The sequence below is a fragment of the Phacochoerus africanus genome, chromosome 11 (assembly GCF_016906955.1).
Source record: "Phacochoerus africanus isolate WHEZ1 chromosome 11, ROS_Pafr_v1, whole genome shotgun sequence".
NCBI classification, from domain to species: Eukaryota; Metazoa; Chordata; class Mammalia; order Artiodactyla; family Suidae; genus Phacochoerus; species Phacochoerus africanus.
The window spans coordinates 78,261,686-78,286,299 of record NC_062554.1 but is presented as its reverse complement, the minus strand read 5'-3'; the positions used below and the strand labels follow the sequence as shown (position 1 = coordinate 78,286,299).

General features: G+C 37.3%; 1 protein-coding gene across 1 annotated transcript in view; it reads right to left on the bottom strand.

Annotated features, from left to right (window-relative positions):
- Positions 1-587: 587 nt before the first annotated feature.
- The window catches only part of NXPH1 (neurexophilin 1), a 306,225-nt gene continuing 282,198 nt past the window's right edge, over positions 588-24,614 (bottom strand). The window contains exon 3 of the mRNA XM_047754040.1: positions 588-2,543. Coding sequence (XP_047609996.1) covers positions 1,782-2,543 — 762 coding nt within the window. The 3' untranslated portion in view covers positions 588-1,781. The remainder of the gene's footprint in view (positions 2,544-24,614) is intronic.

Here is a 24,614-nt window from a genome sequence, read left to right as displayed (position 1 = left end):
TAAAAATAGGTTATTACCTTACATGTTTCTTCTTCTGTTTATTTTGCTGGGATTGCACGCAGTAATTATTCATAAAAAATAAATATCCAAAAAATAATGCTATATAGATAAATTGATCCCTTTTGATATACATAAATTGAGCATCAACACCCTCCACTGCTATTATAATTTTCTCAGTTGAGTCATTATGGTAGAATCGGGGAAAGTCAGTCACAATCTTCAGACATCTGTGAGGAAATAAAAATTACATTTTTCTCAACTCCCTTCTAAAGAAAGACACTGTACAGGAAAAATAATCAACCAGCTATAATTAATTTACAAGACCTCAATTATCTCCTTACGTTCATTGATTTTTGGTATTCTTGAACAACTAGCATGACAGAAAACCAAAAATGTGTATAATGCTGAATGCCACAACTGTTTCCCAGGCTTAAGATTGAAACTCCTAAGTTGTTTTGACTGGGCGACTAATAGCAATTTAGATAGTTCTGTACGAATTTAGAGACATGAGATGCAAAACCATGACTATATTCCAGCACATTCTTCTTGTCAGAACCATTTAAATCACCATCTTACACAAGTACATATTGAAACTCAACTTTAAGCATTTTATTTTTATGTACATTTCATTTTGTCCAGAAATAAAATATCTAAATACAGACAGACTGTAATGTTGTATATGTATAGCTTTCAACAATACTTGAGCTGAATAAATGCTTTGTACATTAAGTTTGTCTTTTTAATGGAGTTCACAGCTACACTGATAGAATGGATTCCTCATATCCTTTTTTTCTTTTTTAACCAATAACAAGCAGAGAGACACGTACAAGTTAATATTAATAAGCAGCTCAAATAACACTTGGTTAAACTATGTACAATACAAACCATTCATACAAATGAAGACTAGGATATTGAATTTGTTACAATATGTGTAGTAAAGATAAGACAGACACTTATAACTTACATGGTGTCTGTCAGGCATTTTCCTTCTTATATAATGATCAGAACTTGTTTTAAGCAGCCTTAGCTGGTCTCGACTTTGCAAAAGTCCAATGATTGGTGATGAAAGCTGTAATCCAGTGTCTGCCCACATGTAAATTCCAAATGTTTGCTCATCTTTACTGAGAACAGGCTCCCTCCACAGAAAAAAGAGCCATCTTGAATCACCTTGAATGTGCCTACTATATGCTGGGAAAAAGTTACTACACGTGTTGTGTTCATAAAATAAAGAATACTGAGTTCTAAAGACACATTTTTTTTCCACTTTAACAAGCATATACTCCTACAGTAGTATTTACCAGTACAGCTACTCCAAGCAGTAGAAATGCATGAGTGAGGATTATTGATTAGCATGTACTCAAGACTTTAAAGGAGATTTCCACAACAGCAAGTGCTGAAAACCCATCACTGTCTAGTTAATCCTTTCTCTTGATTGTTTATCCTAAACAATTATGAGTCAGACAACGAAAGCCCTCTTGACAGGAATCATGACAGATGCCAGCTGAAATGGGTATGAGGGTGTGTTTGTGTACATCTATGTGTGAGAGCATGTCTTCAGGTGCGGCTGTAGAATCTGGGGTGATTTACAACTATACTGAGAGATGAAGCTGACTGGGCAGAAATTACATCAGGTTGTTTTCCACGAGCGTATTTGCAGCCAGTTGACGAGAGCAGCAGTGTAGACACATTCCAGGAAACAGATGGGACCTTCTTCTTGAGGTAACAGCCCTGTCATATGACCTTGAACTCCTCAGGCTTCAGTCTCACCCCCATGTCCTTCCTCATCCGGAGGGGAAGTAAGGTGTGTCACTGTGGTAGTTGTAGTCAGGGCACACTTTCTGTACTAGTTTATAATCTGTACTATAAAAGGAAATGTAAATACAGATCACCTTAAAGGGCTTGGAGCAGAGCCAGGATACATGACTTTGGGTCTGCTCCTGGTAACAGGTTTTTGAAGGGTCATAGTTGCAGAGTGTGTTCTTGGTAGCCTTGTCAACCTTTTCATATTCAATGCGACAGTTAAAGGACTTGGAATCTTTGGCATCAATCACGGTTTGTTGTGCCAAGTCGAATTCCACTATTTTCGTAGGGGGCACCAAGCTGACAGATACATTCCCTTGACCAGTGGAATTATGCCTGAAATAAACACTAAATGTCCCATTACCATGATCTACAATTTTCCCAGTTATCAATAGGTTTAGCTTCACTGTTTTGATGTTGGAATGAAAATCACCCCATCCAAACATTTTCTTAAACTTGCCCGTCTTAACAATAGGCCTTCGCTTGGCCCTGGGCCGAGGCTCTTGAAGGTCTGTGGAGTTCCTCAGCCAGTCCCAGAGGTCTTGCTCAGAGTAAGGTTCTGGGGTGTCATATCGCAGGTCTAAATCTGTGTCATTTTCTTTGCCACGAAAAGTCTGTGACAGGAGTCGGCTGATAGACAAGTCTTTGCTGCTTTCTGTCCATATGTGCTTTAGTGTGGATTTGCTGCTTCCTGATTTTAGAAGTTCTGACTTTCCACCATTGGTTAAATTGGCGCATGTGACCTGGAAATGGAACAGAAAAATGGCATTTACATCACTGTATCTGAGAATACCCAACACAAAGATCCAAGCCCTTTCTCATAGGAATTAAAGTACCTTCAGTACCTAGCCAATATTTATTAAGCTGTGGTAAAATACCACTTCTGTTTTTATATAATGATGGGAGAGAGGAGGTGTAGATGGATAAAAACCACTAACCATGACAGAAAGGCTGTATAAAAACATTGACTTCAAGAAATAGGCCACCTAACATGAATAAAGCAGATTGAATTCAAACATAAATCAAACTAATTATTTCTCAGCACCAAAATCCCAACACTTAAAAAAAAATTTATTAATCATTGTGTTATTTTTCTACTTCAAAGTTACCATAAGCTTTAAAACTATATGATTCTCAGAAATATGTCAACTGACATTCTATGGACTTTTGGTAGTCCATGCCACAGTCACATAAGTTAGTTTTGCAAGGAGACTCTAGTGTATTTTATCTGGTCAAAATAAAATAACATGTTTATTATCACCTATTATTGAAAGAAGCATACTGTGTAATGTGTAAGATATAATATTTTTCCATTTAGGGACTTCAAATGTGGCCTAGGTAAAGGGACATAAATGAGGACAACTAATACACAAGATTTTATAGATAATTACCAATCTAGAGAAGCAAAACCAAATGTGCAGTGACTGAAAAGTCACTTCAGGCTGGATTATGAGAGTCATAGTCAGAAACTATTCTCCTGGGACCCCAGTCTTCCTTCTTTGGGCAGAATTAGATCTCTAGCTAGCTCAGGATTCAGAGGAACCCTAAATCTGATTGGTTAAACATCTAAATCTGTAATTGCTGAATTATATAAGCACTGGCCTAATCACAGCCCCTATATTTATGTGTAAGTATAGCATATACAATGTCTGCAATAACCTCATTAAACTAAAGTTAGAGCAGTGACTTCTGATCATGACATGGAGGGTTCAAGGAACACAGCTGAGAATCCACAGGAACCAAACAAGCCAATACAGATAAACCCTTTAAGATGTGGACTGATTATTCTCCAGTAAGGGAGTTGCCCACTGCACATTAAAAAGCCAGGTTTCACAATAAATCTCTATCACTGGGCTCCTCCAGAACCAGTTCTGAGTCCTGGCTCAGACATGACCCTGACTACCACTCAGCAGCCACATGAACCCTCTAGTCTTCTTCCAAACTACTCTCACAATGAGAGGTCACTCCTGCAGAGCTCTTTTTATTCAGGCCCACCAGGAATTAGAGCTGCAGTGCAGGGACCTCTTTGTAGACTTAGCCATGTAGGCTTCTTGCTAGGATGCAAGCCTGCCCTTAGAATAACCTTTTGCTCACTTATTTGTGCTACGAGGACTCTAAAACAATCCCTGCAGAGTAAGGGCATGAACTTTAGAGCCAGTCACCCTGAGATCTACACTCAGCTCTGCCACTTCCATGCTGTGTGCCCTTGGTCATCTCATTTAACTTCCCTCTGCCTCAGTTTCCTGTATCTATAAAGTGGGAGTAATGATGGTGCCCACTTCACAGGGTTACTGGTAAAGAAAGAATGACCTAAGATATGTTAACTTTAAAACAGCAGCTGGCACATGAGCAGAGCTCAATTAAACTTAGCTATTGTTTATGAAACACAAGCTGATATGTGAGGACAATTAGGGAAAGATGGCCACCAAATGACACATATGGAGGTCTGGCCTGACAGTATCTTTGCTCTTAATTGCACAACCAAATATTTGGAACCTGCATGGGATGGTTCCCCCACGGACAAAGATGCAAGGGGCATTGGCATTCTAAGCTAAAACAAAGTCATTTAGTGTAAGTTTGCCTTTTCAAAAATGCCTTAAGAGTGGCATCCCTGTTGTGGTGAAGTAGGTTAAGAATCCGACTGCAATGGCTCAGGTTGCTGATGAGGCATGAGTTGGATCCCTGGCCCTAGTGCAGTGGGTTAAGGGATCCTCCTTTGCTGCTGCCACAGCTTGGATTCAGTCCCTGGCCCTGCAAAGTCCATATGCCCAGGTGTAGCCATTAAAAAAAAAAAAAAAAGAATCCTGAAGATCAATGATCTCTTTACTGTTAGCTAGTCTTTTCTCTGACCAGTTCAAATTGAGACAATATGAGTGGATGGGACTATTACTATCTGGGAAAAAATACCAGCAGAAGCTGGACTCTTCCCAGTAGTGCTGAGCTTGAGAAACACTGCAAGTTTAGCCCCATGTAAATTCACTGCATTTGAGAGAAAATGAGGTTTCATGATGGGTTTATGCATTCTGAAAAGCCAAGACTGAAACACTGACTAGGTTAACACAAAAGCCTGTGAAATATTTTTGGCTGCTAGCCTGGATCCATTTGCCTATGTTATGACCTCAAGATCCTAGGGATGGGATGGGGTCCAGAAAAAATAGGCAGATTATGGTGGGGGTGGATTCACATCTAAGAGAAACAGACCAGCTTCATATAGGTCACTCTTTGAACTCTTGAACTTCTCACCTACTCAAAATGAATAAGCCCTCTTATGTGGAATCAAATATGGCTGTAACATGGGTTGTTGTTGATCTTGGGACAAATATTAGAAATTGAGAGGTCTTCTTTGCTGTCAACTTTCTTTTAGTTCTAGACACTTTCCCTTCACTTCTGTTCAACCCCTGAATTGACCTCTCTCCTTTTTTTACCTCTGCACCCACTGTTTCCTATTTATAGATTCTGTTTGTGCCAAAACATAATTCCAAAAATGGATCACACTCAAGCTGTATGTTACTGATAATAGCAAAATAGTCACTTTTAAAAAATTCATTTTGTTTTTTAAACAAGAACAAAATATTGAATCTTACAGGGATGGAATTGAGAGGAAAATATTCTTTGGGAAGGGGGATGATGCATAGAAATGTGTACATTTTCTCAAGGAAAGATCCTGAAGTTTCCCACCTATCCTCTCTATCTGATAATAAAGGCAGTCCTCTCTGGGGCTATTTTTCTCTAATATCAAAACTGTAAACCTGTGTAGTTCCTTAGTAATGTTATATCATAAAATTACAAAATTAGTAGAAACAACTAAAGTTTTCCTACTAATTCACTGAAAGAAATGCATTTCAAAATATACTAGTATCCTATAACAGAGTAGATATAATATAAAATTTATAACAAACATTAATTGATAAAAGTAGTGCAGATCTGGAGTTCCCGTCATGGCACAGTGGAAACGAATCCAACTAGGAACCATAAGATTGCATGTTCGATCCCTGGCCTTTCTCAGTGGGTTAAGAACCTGGCGTTGCCATAAGGTGTGGTGTAGGTTGAAGACGCAGTTCGGATTCTGCATTGCTGTGGCTATGGCATAGGCTGGCAGCTGTAGCTCCAACTGGACCTCTAGCCTCGGAATCTCCATATGCCATGGGTGAAGCCCTAAAAAAAGCAAAAAAAAAAAAAGTAGTGCAGATCTTTTAATTTTGGAGTTTATTTTTGTCTGTGTATTTGCTTGTTTTGTTTCAATTGACATCTAATTGATCGGTCAAACATTGAAATCTCTACTTGCCTAATTATATAAGCATTATTCTTATGGAAGCTTCTATATTTATCCTTATTATAAAAGAAATAAATACATATTCTACTCTCTGGAGTTATATAGATAATTTCCATTTAACAGCTTGGTAACAGCTTGTTACTTGTATCTCAGCATCAACACAGTTGATCAAGAAGAGGGGCTGTATGAGATGCATCTTGGTGCACTGGGTCATGAAGCAGTAATAAAATTGTCCCAAAGAAGAAGTAAAAAGGGACTTATTGTAAATTTACCAGCAGCATATAAGTAGTTAAGGAAAAAAAATGGGAAGTGGGTTCAAGAAGAACCACTCTATCAAGAGGATGCAAAGATTCTGACAGCAGAGCAACCTCTGGTTTTCATGCAGAATAGAAATTTACTTCTAAATTACACTCTCCACAGCTGTAGTGATTAGGAGTGTAAGTTCTAGAGAAAGACACCCTGAATCCCAATCCTGGCTGTGATTCTTCACAGTTGTATTATGTGGGCAAGCTGCTTAGCTTTTTCACACTTCTGGTTTGTTTTTTTGTTTTTGTTTTGTTTTGTTTTGTTTTCTTCTAGACAGTAGGAGAATAATATCCCTTTCCCTCAGAGGGCTCTTTGGAGAATTAAACAGGACATTCAATTTAAAGCACTAAAGGACAGCACCTGGATATAAAGCATATTCCACATTAGTATTTCTAACTATTATCATTCTCAAATGTTTTACCTCTGAATTCCACTGGGTAATATTTAACGTAAATGAAAAATTTACAATAGGATTTGAGAGCAAAGTTATCTTTATATGACAACCCCCTTTTACAAAAAGCTAAAGCAAACAATTTAAATATATTGGAAGCACTGCTATGACAGCCCCCAAACCTGGCAAGTTGAATAGACAGTAAAACTCAGGTTGACAAAAAGTAAGCTATGTTCCGCTATTAAGCTATTCAACTACCAAATGCAATATAACCATTTGCTCCCACTGCTGTGATGGGACAGAGTTTCACTGGTGCCAGTAGTCAATAAACCTCTTTGGAACATTTCAGTTTGGGTACAAAATCAAAGCCGGTTGTAGTCTTCAACACTGCTTTGAATATTCTTCTTCTCTCTTCCCTTCCCTTTCACTTAAGTTAGGAAAGGAACAGGGCAATGTCTAAAAGAGAATATCCATCATGAAAAACCAGGAAGGGTCCTTAGGAAAGTTCCCAGATATGTTCAGGATACACAACACTGATTCATTTCATTCATTCAGTAACTATATAGTGAGATTCTGCTAGTAGCAAGTTAACTAATAGGAATACAAAGGTAAATGAGACAAGATCCTTGCCCTCAAAATGTTTACAATCTAATGGTGAAATCAGTTAAGCAAGTAGCAGTGTGATGTAACCAACTCTATGTACAATATTCTTGGAGTCATAGTTGAAGTTAAAAGGTAAAAAAAATATATATAATAGAGGAGATGATCCTCAGATCTGGGAGATTTAAAAAAAAAAGGGGGGGGGGAGTTAGGGTTTCAACAGACAGTGTACGGGCCAAAGAAGTTCTTGTAAGCATAAGGAACATACTATGCAGAAGTAAAAACTAAGAAGGAACGTGTCAAATGTGAAAATGGAAAATAATTCCTTACTTCTGAACTTAACAGGGAGGATAAACAGAGCGGCAAGAGGTGGGTAGAACCTGAAGAGGGCAGACTAGCATCAATATGTGAAGGTTCTAGGGTCAAATGTGAATATACCTAAACTTAATCTTAGGGATAATGAGGAATTGCTAAATTTTGTCCTGTTTTGCTTTCAAGTAGGTCATCCTGGCTCTATAAGAATCCAGTGATTGGACACTGAAAGGTGGATTAGTAGGGGAGTACTTGAGGGAATAATTAAATAATTAATTGCAATGTTTCATTTGAGAAAGTAAATGAGCCTGAACCAAGGCAGTGGCAGGAAAAAAAAAAAAAAGAGAAAGAGAAAATGGATATAAAATATATTTCAGAGGTAGGACTAACTCAACTGGATGATTTATTGGCTAAGCAGGAACATGAAAAAGTTGAGAATTAATGTTTGCTTACCTCTGTTAGGAATACAAAAATAACAACTTAGATGGAAAATGAAATTAAATCTCTGCGGGACTTTGGAGGTCGAAGTGACTGCAAGTCATTCCGATGATGTTATCCAAAGAAAGTTAGCAACATGGGTATGAATGTCTGGAGAAATGAGGAGGATAGTGATGTTGATTTTGTAGAATGAGTAGGTAATACTATGAGGCCAGAGCATGGTGATACAGAAGAAGGCTGGTGACAATAGCTAAGATACTTCAATGCTGTAAGGACTGACAGAGGTGAAGCCAGACTAGGTAGCCAAAAACAGAGAAGATATTAGAAAGAAAATAATACTGTGTAAACCAAGGAAAGGTGGTGGGAGGAAAGGCAGGCATGGATAAGATTCAAATTCCAAGTAGAAGTCAAAAAAAAGTATAAACACTTGAAAAGAAGCCCCTTAACTTTTGAATTTACTACTAAGGACCTTCTTTAAGCTAGTTTGAGTAGGGGCAAAGAGATGATTCAAGATGAGAAAGAAGAGCAACTAGCCTAATACATCTACTCTTGGATGCAATCAGGAATCCTTGGCTTTCTCACTCTACCGTATTGCTTTACATCTTAAGAACTGTCATTTTGAAACACATAAAAACTGAAATAGGTCCTGAGCCTTACTAAATAAATAACATCATTAAAAAAGAAAACCTGGAGTTCCCGTCATGGCGCAGTGGTTAATGAATCCGACTAGGAACCATGAGGTTGAGGGTTCGGTCCCTGCCCTTGCTCAGTGGGTTAACGATCCGGTGTTGTTGCCCTGAGCTGTGGTATAGGTTGCAGACGCGGCTCGGATCCTGCATTGCTGTGACTCTGGTGTAGGCTGGCAGCTACAGCTCCAATTCGACCCCTAGCCTGGGAACCTCCATGTGCCGTGAAAGCGGCCCAAGAAAATAGCAAAAAGACAAAAAAAAAAAAAAAAAAAAAAGTAAAAAAGAATTAAAGTATCATAGACCAAAAAAAAAAGAAAAAAAAAAAGAAAACCTTACACTCAGAACACTTTCTATCATTGATTTTACAAACAGAATAAAAGGGTTTCTTTTTTAAAGTTACCTAAAGATCCTTTCATGCCTGTAAATCTGACTGATAATGGAAGTGATGAAGATTATGGCATAAGATGCCTCCGAAAGAAAAACCTGAAAACCTCTAATTAACTCTATTCCCAAAAGGCAAAGCATTGTGAAATTTTTTCTACAAAAAGTATTTTTTCCTGTAATAGCGAAAACACTGAATATATTTCCTAACTGAATATACTTCCTAACTGAATATAATTTTCCAAAAGTGGCCAGTGCCCATTACAAAGAAGCCAGCTCACTAGTCCAATGATACCATTTCCACAAATTATGTATATTGTTTGCCTAATTGTTTTACAAATGAAGAGAATTATAACAATTCTTAACATGATTACACATATGCATGTTAAAGTATATGTTTATTTTGAGAACATTCAAAAATAGATGCAAAGAGGTGTCATGTCCTTCAACCGTAAACAAAGATAGAACTTGGATCTAATATGAAGGGAGATGTCTGGGGCAGAACCTTGTTGGGGGTGGGGGTAGGGAGTCATCACAGTGGTTCTGGTTGCTGTTATGAAGCACGTTTGACCCCTGGCCTGGGAAATTCCACATACTATGGGTGCAGCCAAAAGAAAGAAAGAGAGAGAGAGGAGGGAAGGAAGGAAGAAGGACGGACGGACAGACAGAAAGGGAGAGATCTAGTCCTCGGGGCCATGCTTTCTCACTGCTTTCTATAATATCTTTTCATTATAGGCTTACAATCATAATGTCAATATATTATCTTTTAAAATATTATTGAAAGACATCACCTTTGGAAAATAAACCACTCCTCAAGTTCATTGCCACCTCAACGATACTCCCGGACTTATGAGATTTTATATGAACATTTCCCTCTTTTACATGTACATCTCCAACTAGAGGTGTCTCCAGATATTTGTGTATTTCCTTTTATAAAAGAGCAATAAGATGCCTTTAAATTTCTACAAACCTGCACATTTACTGTTGATTTATTACTGTTCAATGTAAATAATCTCAAGATTACTTTGAAAATCATGTGTTTACTTCATCAACTATATGAATACTTAAGCCAAACAAAAATTTTAGACAACCTGATGCTTAAGCAATATCTCTCATCAGTGAATAACTAATCAACAAAATGGTCTTGCTCTGTGATTATAACTTCATTTTGGCAGTTTCATAATTTGCTATGTTGAATATATGTTGCATACTATTAACTGCTATTGGTTAAGGGCACACTCTATTCCAAGCATTGTAAATAGCATTTTACATATGGCATTGCATTTTATTTAAACCACACACACACACATTCATTCACTCATTTACACACAAACTTTTAATGTCAATAGAGTTACTTTCAGTTTACAGATGGAGATTCAGAGGCCCAAAAAGAACTTGTCCATGATTACTGCTGGTAAATAAAAAAGCTACTGCTTAGTTACTCTACGAGGTATGTCTTTTATTTTTAAAATCATTTTAATCATGCAATTGTATTTTAATATATGCTTATCACATCATTTAAACATTAGAGGAGAATTCCCGTTGTGGCTCAGCAGTAGGAAACCAACGAGCAACAATGAGGACAGGGTTTGATTCCTGGCCTCACTCAGTGAGCGAAGGATTCGGCCTTGCTGTGGGCTGCAGTGTAGGTTGCAGAATCAGCTTGGATCTGGTGTTGCTGTAGCTGTAGTGTAGGCTGGCAGCTAATAGCTCCAATTCAACCCCTAGTCTGGGAACTTCCACACGCTGAGGGTGTGGACCTAAAAAAGCAAAAAATGGAAATTTTTTTCTTTGGTCTTTTTGCCTTTTCTAGGGCTGCACCTATCTATGGCATATGGAGGTTCCCAGGCTAGGGGTCTAATCGCAGCTGTAGCCGTCGGCCTAAGCCAGAGCCACAGTAACGTGGGGATCGGAGCCACGTCTGCAACCTACACCACAGCTCTTGGCAATGCCACATCCTTAACCCACTGAGTGAGGCCAGGGATGGAACCCACAACCTCATGGTTCCCAGTTGGATTCGTTAACCACTGAGCCACGATGGGAACTCCTGAAAATTTTTTAAAAATTAAAAAATTTAAACTATAGGATTTATGAAGTAAAAAGTAAAAACCTGTATTATCAACTCCTGCTCCCTTACAACCCCACCTCTCTCTTCAAAGGAAAAACCTCAAATTTTTGGTGTATATTGTTCCTAAATATTTTCACTATTTTTCATATGTAAATAGTTTACATAGTGCCATATTTTATGAATTGCATTTTATATTTTTCCAATTAACAAAATACCTTATAGATGCATACCTTTTAGCACACCCAGGTACATCATCTTTATTAAATGGGAAATAGAGTTCTAAAATATGAATGTATCATACCTCTACTTTTTATGTACATTTTGTGGTACATCCTTAATCATTACATTGTTTCACAGCCAGGTTACCTAGAGTTATTCTTTCAGCCTGATTCCACTGTTTTTTTCTGTTCATTGCTGTTTCATATACTTCACTCTGCCCTCTCTTGAGTTGGATTTTCATTTTTATGGTTGTAGAGATTTGTGTGATTCTTTAAAAAGAGCTCATAAGGGATAAATTATCTGAGTTGTCCATGCTAAAAACGTCTTTACTGGCCACAGCCTTACACTAGGTAGAATAGTCATTCACTTTGTTCTATTTTATTTTTCTCTCTCCAAAAATTTTAGGATTTTTTTCTATTTCAGCAATTGTAAAAATCTCATAAGGTAGGCTACATAGGCTCATACTTTCTCCAGCCCCCTTCTGAATGAGTTTATGGGAAAGCATGCAGATATTTTTAGGTAGGTCAAGCTCTTTTTCACAAAGTCCCCCCAGGAGGCCTATAACCTCTATGAGGGATGTTCTTTGTGTATTATGCCTTTATGTAACTTGGTGGGGGGAAGGAGGACCTAGCATAGAGCAAGCACTCGGTAAATTGCATATATGTTTTATACTCTTACTTACATCGTTTTCAATAGTGAAGGCTCATTGATTCTTTAGCCACAACTAAGATTTTGGTAGAACATGTGGCCCATAGAGACTTCTCTTACAAGTTTAGAGCCTTCATTTCATTGACATTACTTGGTGTGCCTATATTATATAGGATAAGCCAAAGGAAATGGGTTAGTATTTTAATACATCAAAAATATATCATTTCCTTCTGCTACACAGCAGTGCTCCACTAGTAGCAGTGCTGCTGCACTAACAGTGGAAAAGCAGAAAAGGAACTCCATGTAGCTCCCTTCACCTGGTAGTTGCTGGAGGCTGTGTTGCATAGAAACTAAGAAAATGGGCTTTGCAGTTAGAGATTACAAGGCTAAATCCCAAATCTGCTATTATCAGCAATGACCCCTTAGGGCCACTTTTTTCCCAATTATAAAAACAGAGATGATACCTTACCCACTGGGTTTTCATGAAGATAAAAGATTTCATACGTGGCACAAATAAAAATATGGAAAATAGTATGAGTTGAACACTTGAGAGCTATCATGCTTAACCTGGTAATGAAACTCTAATGAAAAGGAAAATAAGGCTTTCAAGATGCACACTGCTATTCTGTCTTCTGAATGGAGACATTACATGCACTCAAATGGTCCAAACAAACAGAAATGGAAATCAGCAGAATTGTAACAACACTGTGGTCATCTTTAACAGTAGGTGGTGGTAGGGGACCACTTGGATTATGTTTCAGTTTCATATTGGAAAATGTAAGCAATAATTTATCTTTGACATACCAATTTCAAGAGAATACATTCTTATTCGTCTGGATACTCCATGTCAGCCTTAGGTACTAGAAACATGGTATGTTTCCATCAGTTTAAAGAAATGGCTAAGAATTTGAGATATGTTACTCCATGAGCTCTCTCAATCCCATGCAGGATGGGTCACTTCTAACACAGGACACCAACTCACCCCTATGGTTATTGTATTAGATGCTGGTTCTGAGTCATGGGTAATTGAGTGCCTTGCAAGTTTGTGTAACTATTCAAATTAGTTTTCCCTTTGATTCTTTTTCCTTAGGTTCTCTCATGAAAATTATCTTGAAAATGTGTTTGGTTCTTTAACCACAGGGGAAAAGCATGCCTTGTGAAAAGCCATGAACTATTGTTTTTGCTGCTGAGAAAAAGATTTTTTCATCCTATGAAAATAGTGCCTCTTCCCTCATGCTCACTTTATAAACATATAAATATGTATATGTTTAGACAGATAGACATTAGCATTGATGAAAAATTAAAAATTATTTTCTACATACCCCACTTAACCCATTCTCTCAAACCATAATTACAGTTACCTTATGCAGGTCTGCATAGCAAAAGCTGCTTCTCTTTTTAGTATTTTACATTATTTCCATTTAAAATGTATAAGGAATATCCCATATGAGCACCCCTGGGTACTTGTTATAATATAGTGAACAAAACATTTAAAATAACCTGTTGAAAAGCTATTTCTTGGCTGAAACAAAGCCACTTCAGCATTATTTTTTCATTACTCATGAGGAAATTTTAATTTGTCAGTAAATCCTGATGTCTTTAAGGAAAAGACAAATGTTGCATATGTAGAACTAGCTGGGTTAGATGCAGAGTCTATCTTTCTTTCTTTTTTTTTTTTTTTTAGGGCCACACTAGTGGCATATGGAAATTCACAGACTAGGGGTCTAATCAGAGCTGTAGCCACCAGCCTATGCCACAGCTACAGCAACACTGGATCCAAGCCGCATCTGTGACCTACTCCACAGCTCAAGGCAACACCGGATCCTCAACCCACTGAGTGAGGTCAGGGATCTAACCCCTGTCCTCATGAATACTATTCGGGTTCGTTAACCACTGAGTGATCCCAGGAACCCCAGATCCAGAGTCTTTCTATCAAAATTGGAGACCAATATGAGTGATTTCTATAATAAAGCTTATTATGTGGAGGCTTGTGAAAGCAAAGTACCTGCCTATCTAGAACAGACCAAATGAGGAAGGTTTGACTCATCTTCTAATCCTATTTCCAGAAACTATACATACATATGTTCTTATATACAGTAACGGTATATGAGAACATACTGAGTAGTAATTAATCATTCATTTTATCCAACAGAAGCTCAGATTCCCAAGGAAATAATAACTTGATATTTTTGAGACATATGCCTCAATACCCTCTGATTATCCAGAGATTGATCTGGAAACTTTCCAATAGACAGAGGAAAGAGTCTATAAATGAAGTGATAAAGACTAGTTTCAAGGGAATATCATCCATGTGTCCTTTACATCCTGGATTCATTCAAAAATCCTCCTATGACCTCTTTCTTATCAGGCTGTAGTGTATCAACATCACTCAGTTCTTCTCAGGTGAAAAGTGGACAAAGCAGACAGTCAACCCAGGACTATAAAAAGCGGCAAAGATCCTGGAAATATGGTCCCTTCGAACTCCTGCAAAAGTCCTGTAAATTGAGAATCTCCAACTTCTTCAACAAATCCAGTGTTCTGAGAAGAGTCAAAATCCAGAAAAAGAATAGACCCCTCACTACTTCATCAAGATCGGCAATGCTGGAGTTAGGTAAAACCTTTTTACATTGAGTCAATAAATGTCTTTGGATGATGCCTTGGCCTGGGCAAGACGTGATAAAGCCTGTCTAACCTAGAGCACCAGGCCCCACAAAGGGTCTTAGGCACAGCTCAGGGAAGACACAACTCATGCACTAAGGGAACTTCAAAGGCCACCATGGCTATGGGGAAATTTTTTCCTTGAAAGCTCTTAAACCAACCTGTCCTTTTCTAAAGCCTCTCCAATAGGATCAGCATCCATTCCTTAACATTTGTTTCTTCTTTGCAAGATTCCTAGTACTGGGTGAACACACTCTGTCTTCCACAGACCTCTTATTTAGTTACTGCCAACTTTGGAACCCGATGCACCTGTTGTCCAAAAGCCTGGGCTACATTTCACGTTGGTCTTTCCTTACCCTTTCCCCTTATTTCCATTTTTTTAAAGCATGACATGTAGAATCTCATACCAAAGAACCAAGTGCTGAGGGAAAAGGATGCTTAGGCAGAGTGATCTCATAAACAGGGGAAAATATGGCCTCTGTATTTAGGTGCTGTGACTTTAATCAGATGTAAAATTGAGTTGTATGCCTAGATTCCAAAGAAGAAAAGAACTTGGCTTTTTTTGTTATCAAGGAAATTAAATGGACATTTTCACTAAACAAAAGAAGGATGTTCACCCAAAGATTGTGTGATAAGAGGAGATGAGTCACAGAGAGAATAGAGCAAACAGAGAGCAAAAGAGGCTGAGGATGCTGTACGAGAAGTCACAATTGAAAGGCTGGGTGAAAATATGTGTTCAAGTAGAACTCTGAGATCCCCTTGACCTTTAAAGTACTTTAAAATGAATTATCACAGCATTAGTGTGAACTGCTCTGAACACTGTGGAGAGATAGTAACACAGGAGAATTGAAAGAAAGACAGGCTGTTAGAACAGAATTTCCTCCCCTCGGTATGCTCCCACACTTATTTCCAAACTCTGAGAGGGAGTTTAATTACCCTTTCCAAAAGAGCTGGGTAACACTCCATCTGCCACTAGAGGGCATAGCTAGGACATCCGACAGCTGTCTCTATTCCTGATGATGAAGACAAACAGAAGTGTGTCATTAAGGGTCCCAGAACTCTTTGAAAAAAGAAGATGGACCAGGAAACTTCGTGGTACCTGCTGACTGATGCAGCCCCTAGGAGCCACATTTTCTATGAGCTGCAGAGACCAGGAAGGAGCTACTGTTGCTCAAGGAACTATCACCGAGGTCATCACCAACTAAAGAATCTGTTGTGAAATTTTGATTCCTCATAGACGGTATGTTTAAGATTTAGGTATTTATTTATTTGGAAAATAGTCTAGGTCACTGCAACATATTTCTACATCTCCAGTTGTATTTTTCTACTCTTCCCTTTGTCCTCAGAGTTCAGATCACATCAGACTCTTTTTAATGTATTCTCTTTCTTCCAACTTTGGGAGCCTTGCATAGGATACTTCTCCATCCTGGCATCCTTTCTACCCATTCTCATTTGCTTAGTTAACTCCTACTCATCCTCTAGCCCAACCTAAACTTCATGTCCACAGGAATGGTTGATTGTCTCTGAGCACCTTATACTATTTGTTGATGGAAGTAGCACTATTTTATTTCTTTTTCTTTCCCTTTCTTTCTTCCTTCCTTCCTTCCTTCCTTCCTTCCTTCCTTCCTTCCTTCCTTCCTTCCTTCCTTTCTTTCTTTCTTTTTTCTTTCTTTCTTTCTTTCTTTCTTTCTTTCTTTCTTTCTTTCTTTCTTTCTTTCTTTCTTTTTCTTTCTCTTTCTTTCTTTCTTCTTTCTTTCTTTCTTTCTTTCTTTCTTTCTTTTCTTCTTCTTTCTTTCTTTTTTCTCTCTTTTTCTTCCTTCCTTCCTTCCTTCCTTCCTTTCTCCTTCCTTCCTTCCTTCCTTCCTTCCTTCTTTCCCTGAACTATTATCTCTGTGGAAGTGGGGGGGATAGTCATAAAATTCCTTTGTCACTATCGCTACACTTATAAAATGCCAGGTTCCAAGTAGCTTCTCTACAAATATTGGCTGAATGAATAAGTGCATGTTTGAATGGAATGCCTGCCCACACATAATGCTATTCCTTTACAGATGAGCTTGCCCCATAACAGATGAACAGTTCATTTTTTGGCATAGATAAACATGTTTATATTGTAAGGCTTTTTGCAATTCCATAAACATCCACAGTGATGCAAGAGAAAAGGTTGTAATTTTCTAGGAAAATACAACTGAGCCGATGCTACAGGTCATTATAATTGGTCAGGAATGTTACATCAAAAATCTTCAAATAAATGTATTTTCATTTAAATCAAAGTGAGAAGTAAATAAGAACAAAAATGCATAAACGAACATAACTGTATTTTGGAGGTTTTACAGATATCAGAAAATTTAATAAAACAATGAGTGTGGTCTCTTAGGTGTCAGAAAAGTTAATTCCATCTTCTGGGTTTTCTCTTGTGAATTCCCATAAAATTAATGCTAAGACAGTAATGAAAGAAAATGCTTATGGGATCCTAAGAGCTGTAGTTTCTTCAACGAGAGTCTGGCAAACTTTCTAGGGGCATTTTCTTTGCATTATTCAAGTGGACACTTGTATTGACAAATAATAATTGCTTTGAAACAAGCAGTTAGGCATGTGCTAGGCTATTTCTTTGCAGAAATGCCCATTTGCTTGGAAAATGCAATAGGGTTTTATAAATGTGAAGCAATACAACCAGTTTTATGTATGTGTTTACAAAGGCTCAAATTGAGCTGTAAAAATGTTCGTTAACAGTACAAATTAAACTGTTTTTAAAAATATGAGTCTTAAAGGCATTTTTGGCTTTAGAGTTGATAGAGTATAAATAAACACAGTATTACTGTGACATTTCTGCTTTATGTATCACATTCTATATCACTAAAATCCATGTTTGTTGAGAGTTAGAATCACAAAACATCTGAAGCTGAAAGGGTGCTTGAAAATTATTTCATAACTTAGGAAGTTGAGTTCCATAGAGCTAAGTAACTCAGCTAAAGTTCTCAAGGTGGTTAGGAACAGGGTTATAACTACAATGAGCGTTTCCTGGTATCTAATTCCCCTCTTCTTGAGTTCCAAAATTTCCTTTTGTTGAGAACTGGTACCTCACATTGCCTTCAGAGTTTACTGAAGCTGAAAATCAAGATGTCAACTTCAAAATAAGAAACTGATTTATTTTTGCTCTTAATTTTGTGGAAGGAAGGGATACTATGAAATTTGACATCATTTGTTAACCCTAAAACAAAGAGGCACTAACCCAGCACATCTCAATTAGAGTTTGGGGTCCCCTGGATTGACTGTGTGCACAAACCTAAGCTCAGACTTTCTGAAGCTTAAGTCTGAACAGCCACTGCTCTGAGGGAAGAGAGAATAAAAATGAAAACACTGTCAGAGGTTTCCAGTTAAGCAAGTGGTAAGACAAAGGGAATTTTTCTTTAATCTCTGAAAGAAAAAAAGCTTTGTTTCCAAAAATCTTATTAGTTCCTATTTTCAGAAGACTTATTTTTAAAAAGGCAAATTTAAGCAGAAGTTTGTCAGATTCTCTTGTCTATAAGTCCATCAGCAAGCATTTGTTAGGTAACTATGATTTTTTTAATTTTTAAAAATTAATCTCAGGGAAGTCATTGTACTCAATTTAAATCCATTTATCTGTTCATTGTAGATAACCTACATCACACTTTATACTCTCTAATAGATAAAGATCCTACTATTTTGGAGCTGCCCTCCTCCTATGAACCTTGAAAGTCTGTGATTCTCAACAGAGAGTACTAAAGCAAAGCCAGGGTAATGTGAGCTGTAATATATCCTGAGGATTGGCGGGGGTGTGTGTATGTGTGGGATGTATATGATATTAAAAGCTTATCACATGTTATTTTATTGCTCTCTCTCTTTCATTCACATATATGTACATGTTTATATATATACATATATATATATTTGTATGTTTCTGAGCCATTTTCAGAGAAAGTTGGTGACATCATACCCATTTACTTAAAGTTCTAAAGCAATTCCTAAGAAAAATTACATGTTATTATATTAGCATAGCTATCAAAATCAAGAAATTTAAACTTGATACTTTAATAATTTAATCTATAGTCAATATCAAATTGTCCCAACAATTAGTAAGTGTGTAAACACTAATTTTTCTGATCCAGTCCCATGACATTCATTACATTTAATTGTTATGACTCTTCAGTAGCCTTTCTTTCTATTTCTTGTTCTTTACCTTTTTGTAAAATATAAAGATTATAGGCTACTTTGTAAAATGTTACTCTGTTTGAGTTCAGGCACTCCAAATCACTTTATAATAAAGTTGTAGAGCCTCCAACTGACAAAGATGATAGTGGAGAAAAAGTGTTCCTTGATTTGAGGGAGAAGGAAGCAATGCTTCGAGTAGTTGCAGAGAGAATAATATTATTGTACTGTGCTAAATCATAGACTGTTAAGTCATTTAGACTATTTAATATAATTTTACAGATAATTAATTTGCATTATGTGTAATTGTTTTACTATTTTTTATAATAAACTCATTTAATTTTGTCATTTTATGGCTCTTTCATTTCACATTTGGTTTAAATGAAGCTAATATTTAAAGAAAATCTGTTTCCTGAATTAACTAATCCATCTGAGGCTGCCATTCTTTTGTTTAATTCAGAAGAATTTTAAAAGTAATATTTCCTAGTGTTTCTATGTGAGTAGACTGAACTCTGACAACCTTCCTAGGAGGTAGATACCAATACCCCAATGGTTAAATGAAGGAAACTAGGACCTTCCGGCAAAGAGACCTATTTAGAATCACACATTCAGGAAGCAACATTCAGGTTGTGCATCAAAATCCCTGGCTTGTTTTGCTGTTACCACAATGGTACTACCTATTGCTATTCAATAACAGTAAGCATAATGACTCAGTTCCTTGAGTGGGCATGACCCAGTTAACCTTGACCAAGTAGAAGTAGCCTCATTCTTCAACCCTGGATATAGAACTTGAAGTTCAAGTGTAATCTGAATCATCATTTCCCCAAAAGAGCTAACTAGCATATCACTGGTCATTACACAACATGTCCTTAGGTATAGGAATATTCAACTATGTATACAGCAGGTGCTTCATGGCCAAATAATAATTAACTTTAGAGCCATAATCTCTGAGACCTAAATTTTCTCATTATGAATTGAAGATGTAAATACCTTGTCTCAGTATTATCTTGAGAATTAAAGACAATGTGTGTACATGTTCCTTCTCAATAAATGGTAGATATTAACAATACTTGCTCTAATTTGTTTTTTTTTTTAACTTATCAAATGGCTATATTGATCCATGCGGTTAATTTTGTATAAAATAATTAATTTACATAATTTAAATTCATGTAGAAAAATTGCACATTTTAGGTGTCTTGGCATAGAAGTAAAAGCAGGGACTCTGGAGTCTGGCCACAGGCTCACATCCCAGCTCTCAAGGCAGATGCACTTGTCCATGGGGATTGCCCAAATGGTGACTTTCCAAGTTACTCTGGCAAAGAGTTCACTGTTATCTTTTTGAAGTGGTAATACTTCAAACACAATATGATTATCACTAATAATCCTAGTTTTATTTATTTTATTTATTTATTTATTTTTGGTCTTTTTGCTATTTCTTGGGCCGCTCCCGCGGCATATGGAGGTTCCCAGGCTAGGGGTCGAATCGGAGCTGTAGCCACCGGCCTACGCCAGAGCCACAGCAACGCGGGATCCGAGCTGCGTCTGCAACCTACACCACAGCTCACGGCAACGCCGGATGGTTAACCCACTGAGCAAGGGCAGGGACGGAACCCGCAACCTCATGGTTCCTAGTCGGATTCGTTAACCACTGCACCACGACGGGAACTCCATAATCCTAGTTTTAGAATGTGAAATTATAACTTTACGAAGAAGCTTAATTTAAATGATTGGTTTTTAAATTTTTCTTTCTCTTTTTTCTTTCTTTTCCTTTCTTTCTTTCTTCCTTCCTTCCTTCCTTTCTTCCTTCCTTTCTTTCTTTTCTCTCTTGATGATATAGTAGAGAGATATGCCACTCACTGCCCCCATCAGAGCTGTGCTAAGACATGACATTTTTGATCTATTCTTTACAGAGCATCTCATTAGAGTTCCGGAGAAACCCTTACTTTCTATTATGTCAATGACACCTTTGTTGGCCTGGAGCCATCATCAGCTCTCAAGCACTGAACCATGAAGCAATATCTCTGTAACTAGGCCAAATAGGCCATGACCTGACAGGCTATAAAGCGGTCATTATCTCCTATTAAATCTGAAATCTGTGCTTTGCATATTTTAAACCAACTATCCAGTTGCACTATGGAGGTGTAACTGCCAAATGAATAATTAGATTTTTAGAAGACTATAAAGAGGACCAAAATGCTTTCTACTATGCCAAAAACAAAGTCAATTCAGATTTTATTTTCTCTCCTCCCCTGTTTTTATCCTCACTCTCTGGCAGTCAGACCAAAAATATTTTAATAACCGATAAATAGACTTCTGTTGCACAATTTACTGTATAAAACCAAGTCTGGGTTGATGTACATCAGTGCCAAACCATTCTGTGTTGTGCACTGTGAGCTGCTTTCTTGTACAGTGTGGTAGAAGCCTGTGTAAAATTTGCTTTGTTTGGTTGATGTGATTACAAAGAGAGTTTTATAAAATGTAAAATGACTGAATAAGCCACTTAAATGTCAAAGATCAGAAGAGATTTGCTTTTACAGTTTAAAATTTAAGAGTTTTTTTTTTTTTCTACCCCAGTCCCTGGAGATGTCTAAGTAACTCATTTCATGCAGCTTCAATGGCAGAGATGCAGGGGACTTTAGAAAGATTTGGAATGGGATTGAAATATAACTATATAAAATATCCTATTAACTCTTGCCCCCTGTTTTACATTTTGGAGAAGATTTTTAACTAAATTCTTAAAGCTCAGTACCTGTGATGTCATTAAACATTTTTCACTTCAGTGGATTGTGACTCTGGAAAATTTGCAACTACTCTTTTCAGCAGGGGATTAAACTTTCAGGGAATAAATTAAATTGGGTTAAAGTGTCTGACAGAGTTTTCAGATGAGTGCTTTATTCAAGTAGCACAGAGACATGTTAACTTTGAAATGAAACTCTAGTTAGGTAAATAACTTTTGTCAAGAACCTATTGCTCCGGTGCTGCACTGCTCTAAGCCTACTTTATTAATATTGGTTTGCAATCTTCAGTACAGGTGCAGAAAGAAATTTTAAATGCAATTAAAGCTGAGCTAGAAGGCCATGCAACTACATTTTAATCAAAATCTGAGTTTGTGCTTGCTTTACATATAATATGTGCCAAGAAAGATTCTCTTTTCACATTGAATATGACTGCATAAATACTCTGTTTTAAGAGAGGGCAAATGTATTTCAAGGAGAAATACAAATAACAACAGTGCCACATTCTAAGAAATGATATAAGCACCTAAAAAAATATTGTGCCTGAAATACATATATTAAGTAGTAATAGTTATGATTTAAAAAATAAGCCCTGAACGAATGAATAGAAATATATGTGTATGTGTATATATACACACATCAACATGCAACTTTTTGTGTGTACACACACACATGCATACACACATGATACAATTTTTAAATTTTATGGTTTGATATTCATTAAGGAAATCTAGAATCTATTACCCTCAAAGCCATTTAAAATTAGATGTAAATGTTATAAAAAACAGAATGTTTGTCATTATTCAATCATATTCACAAGTGGTGTCATAAAATAGGGCAAGAAGATAGGAAATGAATATACCTTGAGGCATCCTTAATTCAAGAGAAAGGATGTATCATATCCAAAGCTGTACTTTTATGCTCCTCTGGGAGCCTATAATGGAAGAACAGTAGAGGGAGAAAGGAATAGAACAGCTTGAGTAAAAGAAGAAATAGCTACCTTTCCAATCACAGTCAACCCAATTACCTTGGCATGTTAAATGGTTAACAACTGTACAACACAAGGATGGGTGCTGGGGCAATGGGCAGTGTCCTGGAGCCTTCCTGCTGTGCTGGTCAACTCTTTAGATAGTGGACCTCGGGGAAGTGAAGAAAGTATCCTGGAAGAAGGGCCAGAGTCTAGAGTGGCCAGAGTGGCCAGAGTGCCCAGGATAGTAGGAAGGGACATGGGTGTGGAGAGTCCAAAGGTTCAGGGCAGTGGCTCTTTATCAACTAGTATGTTTGTATTTTAGCACTGGTGCATGCTAGCTGAATATCCACCCCATTTATTTCATCAGTTACCCTTCATTTTTCATCAGCCTACAACAAAAATACAGTTTATCTTTGAACATGATGAGGGGTAAAGGCAGATCCTCCACCAAGTCAAAAATCCCCATAGAACTTAGAGTTGCTCCTCCATATTTGCAGTTCTTCCCAATGTGAATTCAACCAGCCACAGATGAAGTACTGTGTTATTTACTACTAAAAAAGCCCCTACATATATATAACCTGCAAATTTCAAACCCATGTTGTTGAAGGGTCAAGTGTTTACCTCAATGATATCCATTTAACTCTAAGAGCCAAGGAATTCAGAATGGAAAAAAGGCAACAGAAAGCATAGAAACATGCTTTCTTTACTAGTTCCACTTCTGTAATACACTGGTAGAATTCTTTTGAATTATTGCTATCTGATACATTAAACTGGATCAAAATCTACTCTAATTAATTACAAATTTAATTATAAATTTTCTAATTAAATGTTTTTGTTAAACTGACCTTTTCATGAGATTATGAAAGAATGTTGGTGCTTTAGGGGTTTTTTGATTCATTTTTGGAGTTTAGAGTTTGGAAAAATGATATTAGCTAAATTCCATTCCCCACTACTTTGACACAGGAAATTATAGATTACAGTTATATTCAGAGCTACTTTGAGGGGAAAATGACATGAGAAGGCTTCCTGATGTTTTGGGGGGTATGATGTGGAAAAGAGGAGGCTGAAGTCACCTGGCACTCACATTGCTTTGCTACTGTGGGAAAAGTTGTAAAGAACAATTTGAAGTGAACACCTAGAAAGGCCAGCACCTTCTCTCAGTCTGCTTTCCCCCTTAGTTTGTCTTCACCAGGTGTACCCCCATCAGTGCTCAGCACCAGGAGTCACCATCACCTCAATATGTATATGTCAGTCACATTACATATGCCCAGCACTAAATATTCAAGTCAGGTGTCAGTCATGTTTCCAATTCAGGGACACATCCAACTGCATCTCTCACCTCAAATGACTATTCTTAATACTGCCCCATACTCATAGTCTGTTGTTTTCTGATTACAAGTCTGCCATTTTCCTGATCTGGAATGTTCTCCTGAAGACTCTTTCCGAATCTATATTATTTTCTTTTACATGATTTCAGATAATGACTCTATCTAACCTTCCCAAATCACTTTATTTGGAATTCAAAAACAATAATTTTGGCTTTTTTTTTTGCTTTTTTGTAACTAATTATAGCAGTCTGAAAAGAAATCTGGCTCAAAAGTTAGAGAGTCACAGTTTAAATTCTGGCTCTGCCGTTGTGTGAGCAGATTAGCTAACTTCTCTGGTCTCAGGATTCCTCATCTGCAAAATTAAGGATGCTAATACTATAATCCATAGGGCTGATACAAGAAGTAAAGGAGATGTTTGTGAACTGTCTTGCACAGAGTAATTATTTGATCCAGAGTTATTACTATTGTAGGGGTGTGTTTAGGTTTTTTTTTTTTGTTTTTGTTTTTTTGGCGTTTTCTAGGGCCGCTCTCATGGCATATGGAGGTTCCCAGGCTAGGGGTCGAATCAGAGCTGTAGCCACCAACCTATGCCAGAGCCACAGCAATGCGGGATCCAAGCCACGTCTGCAAC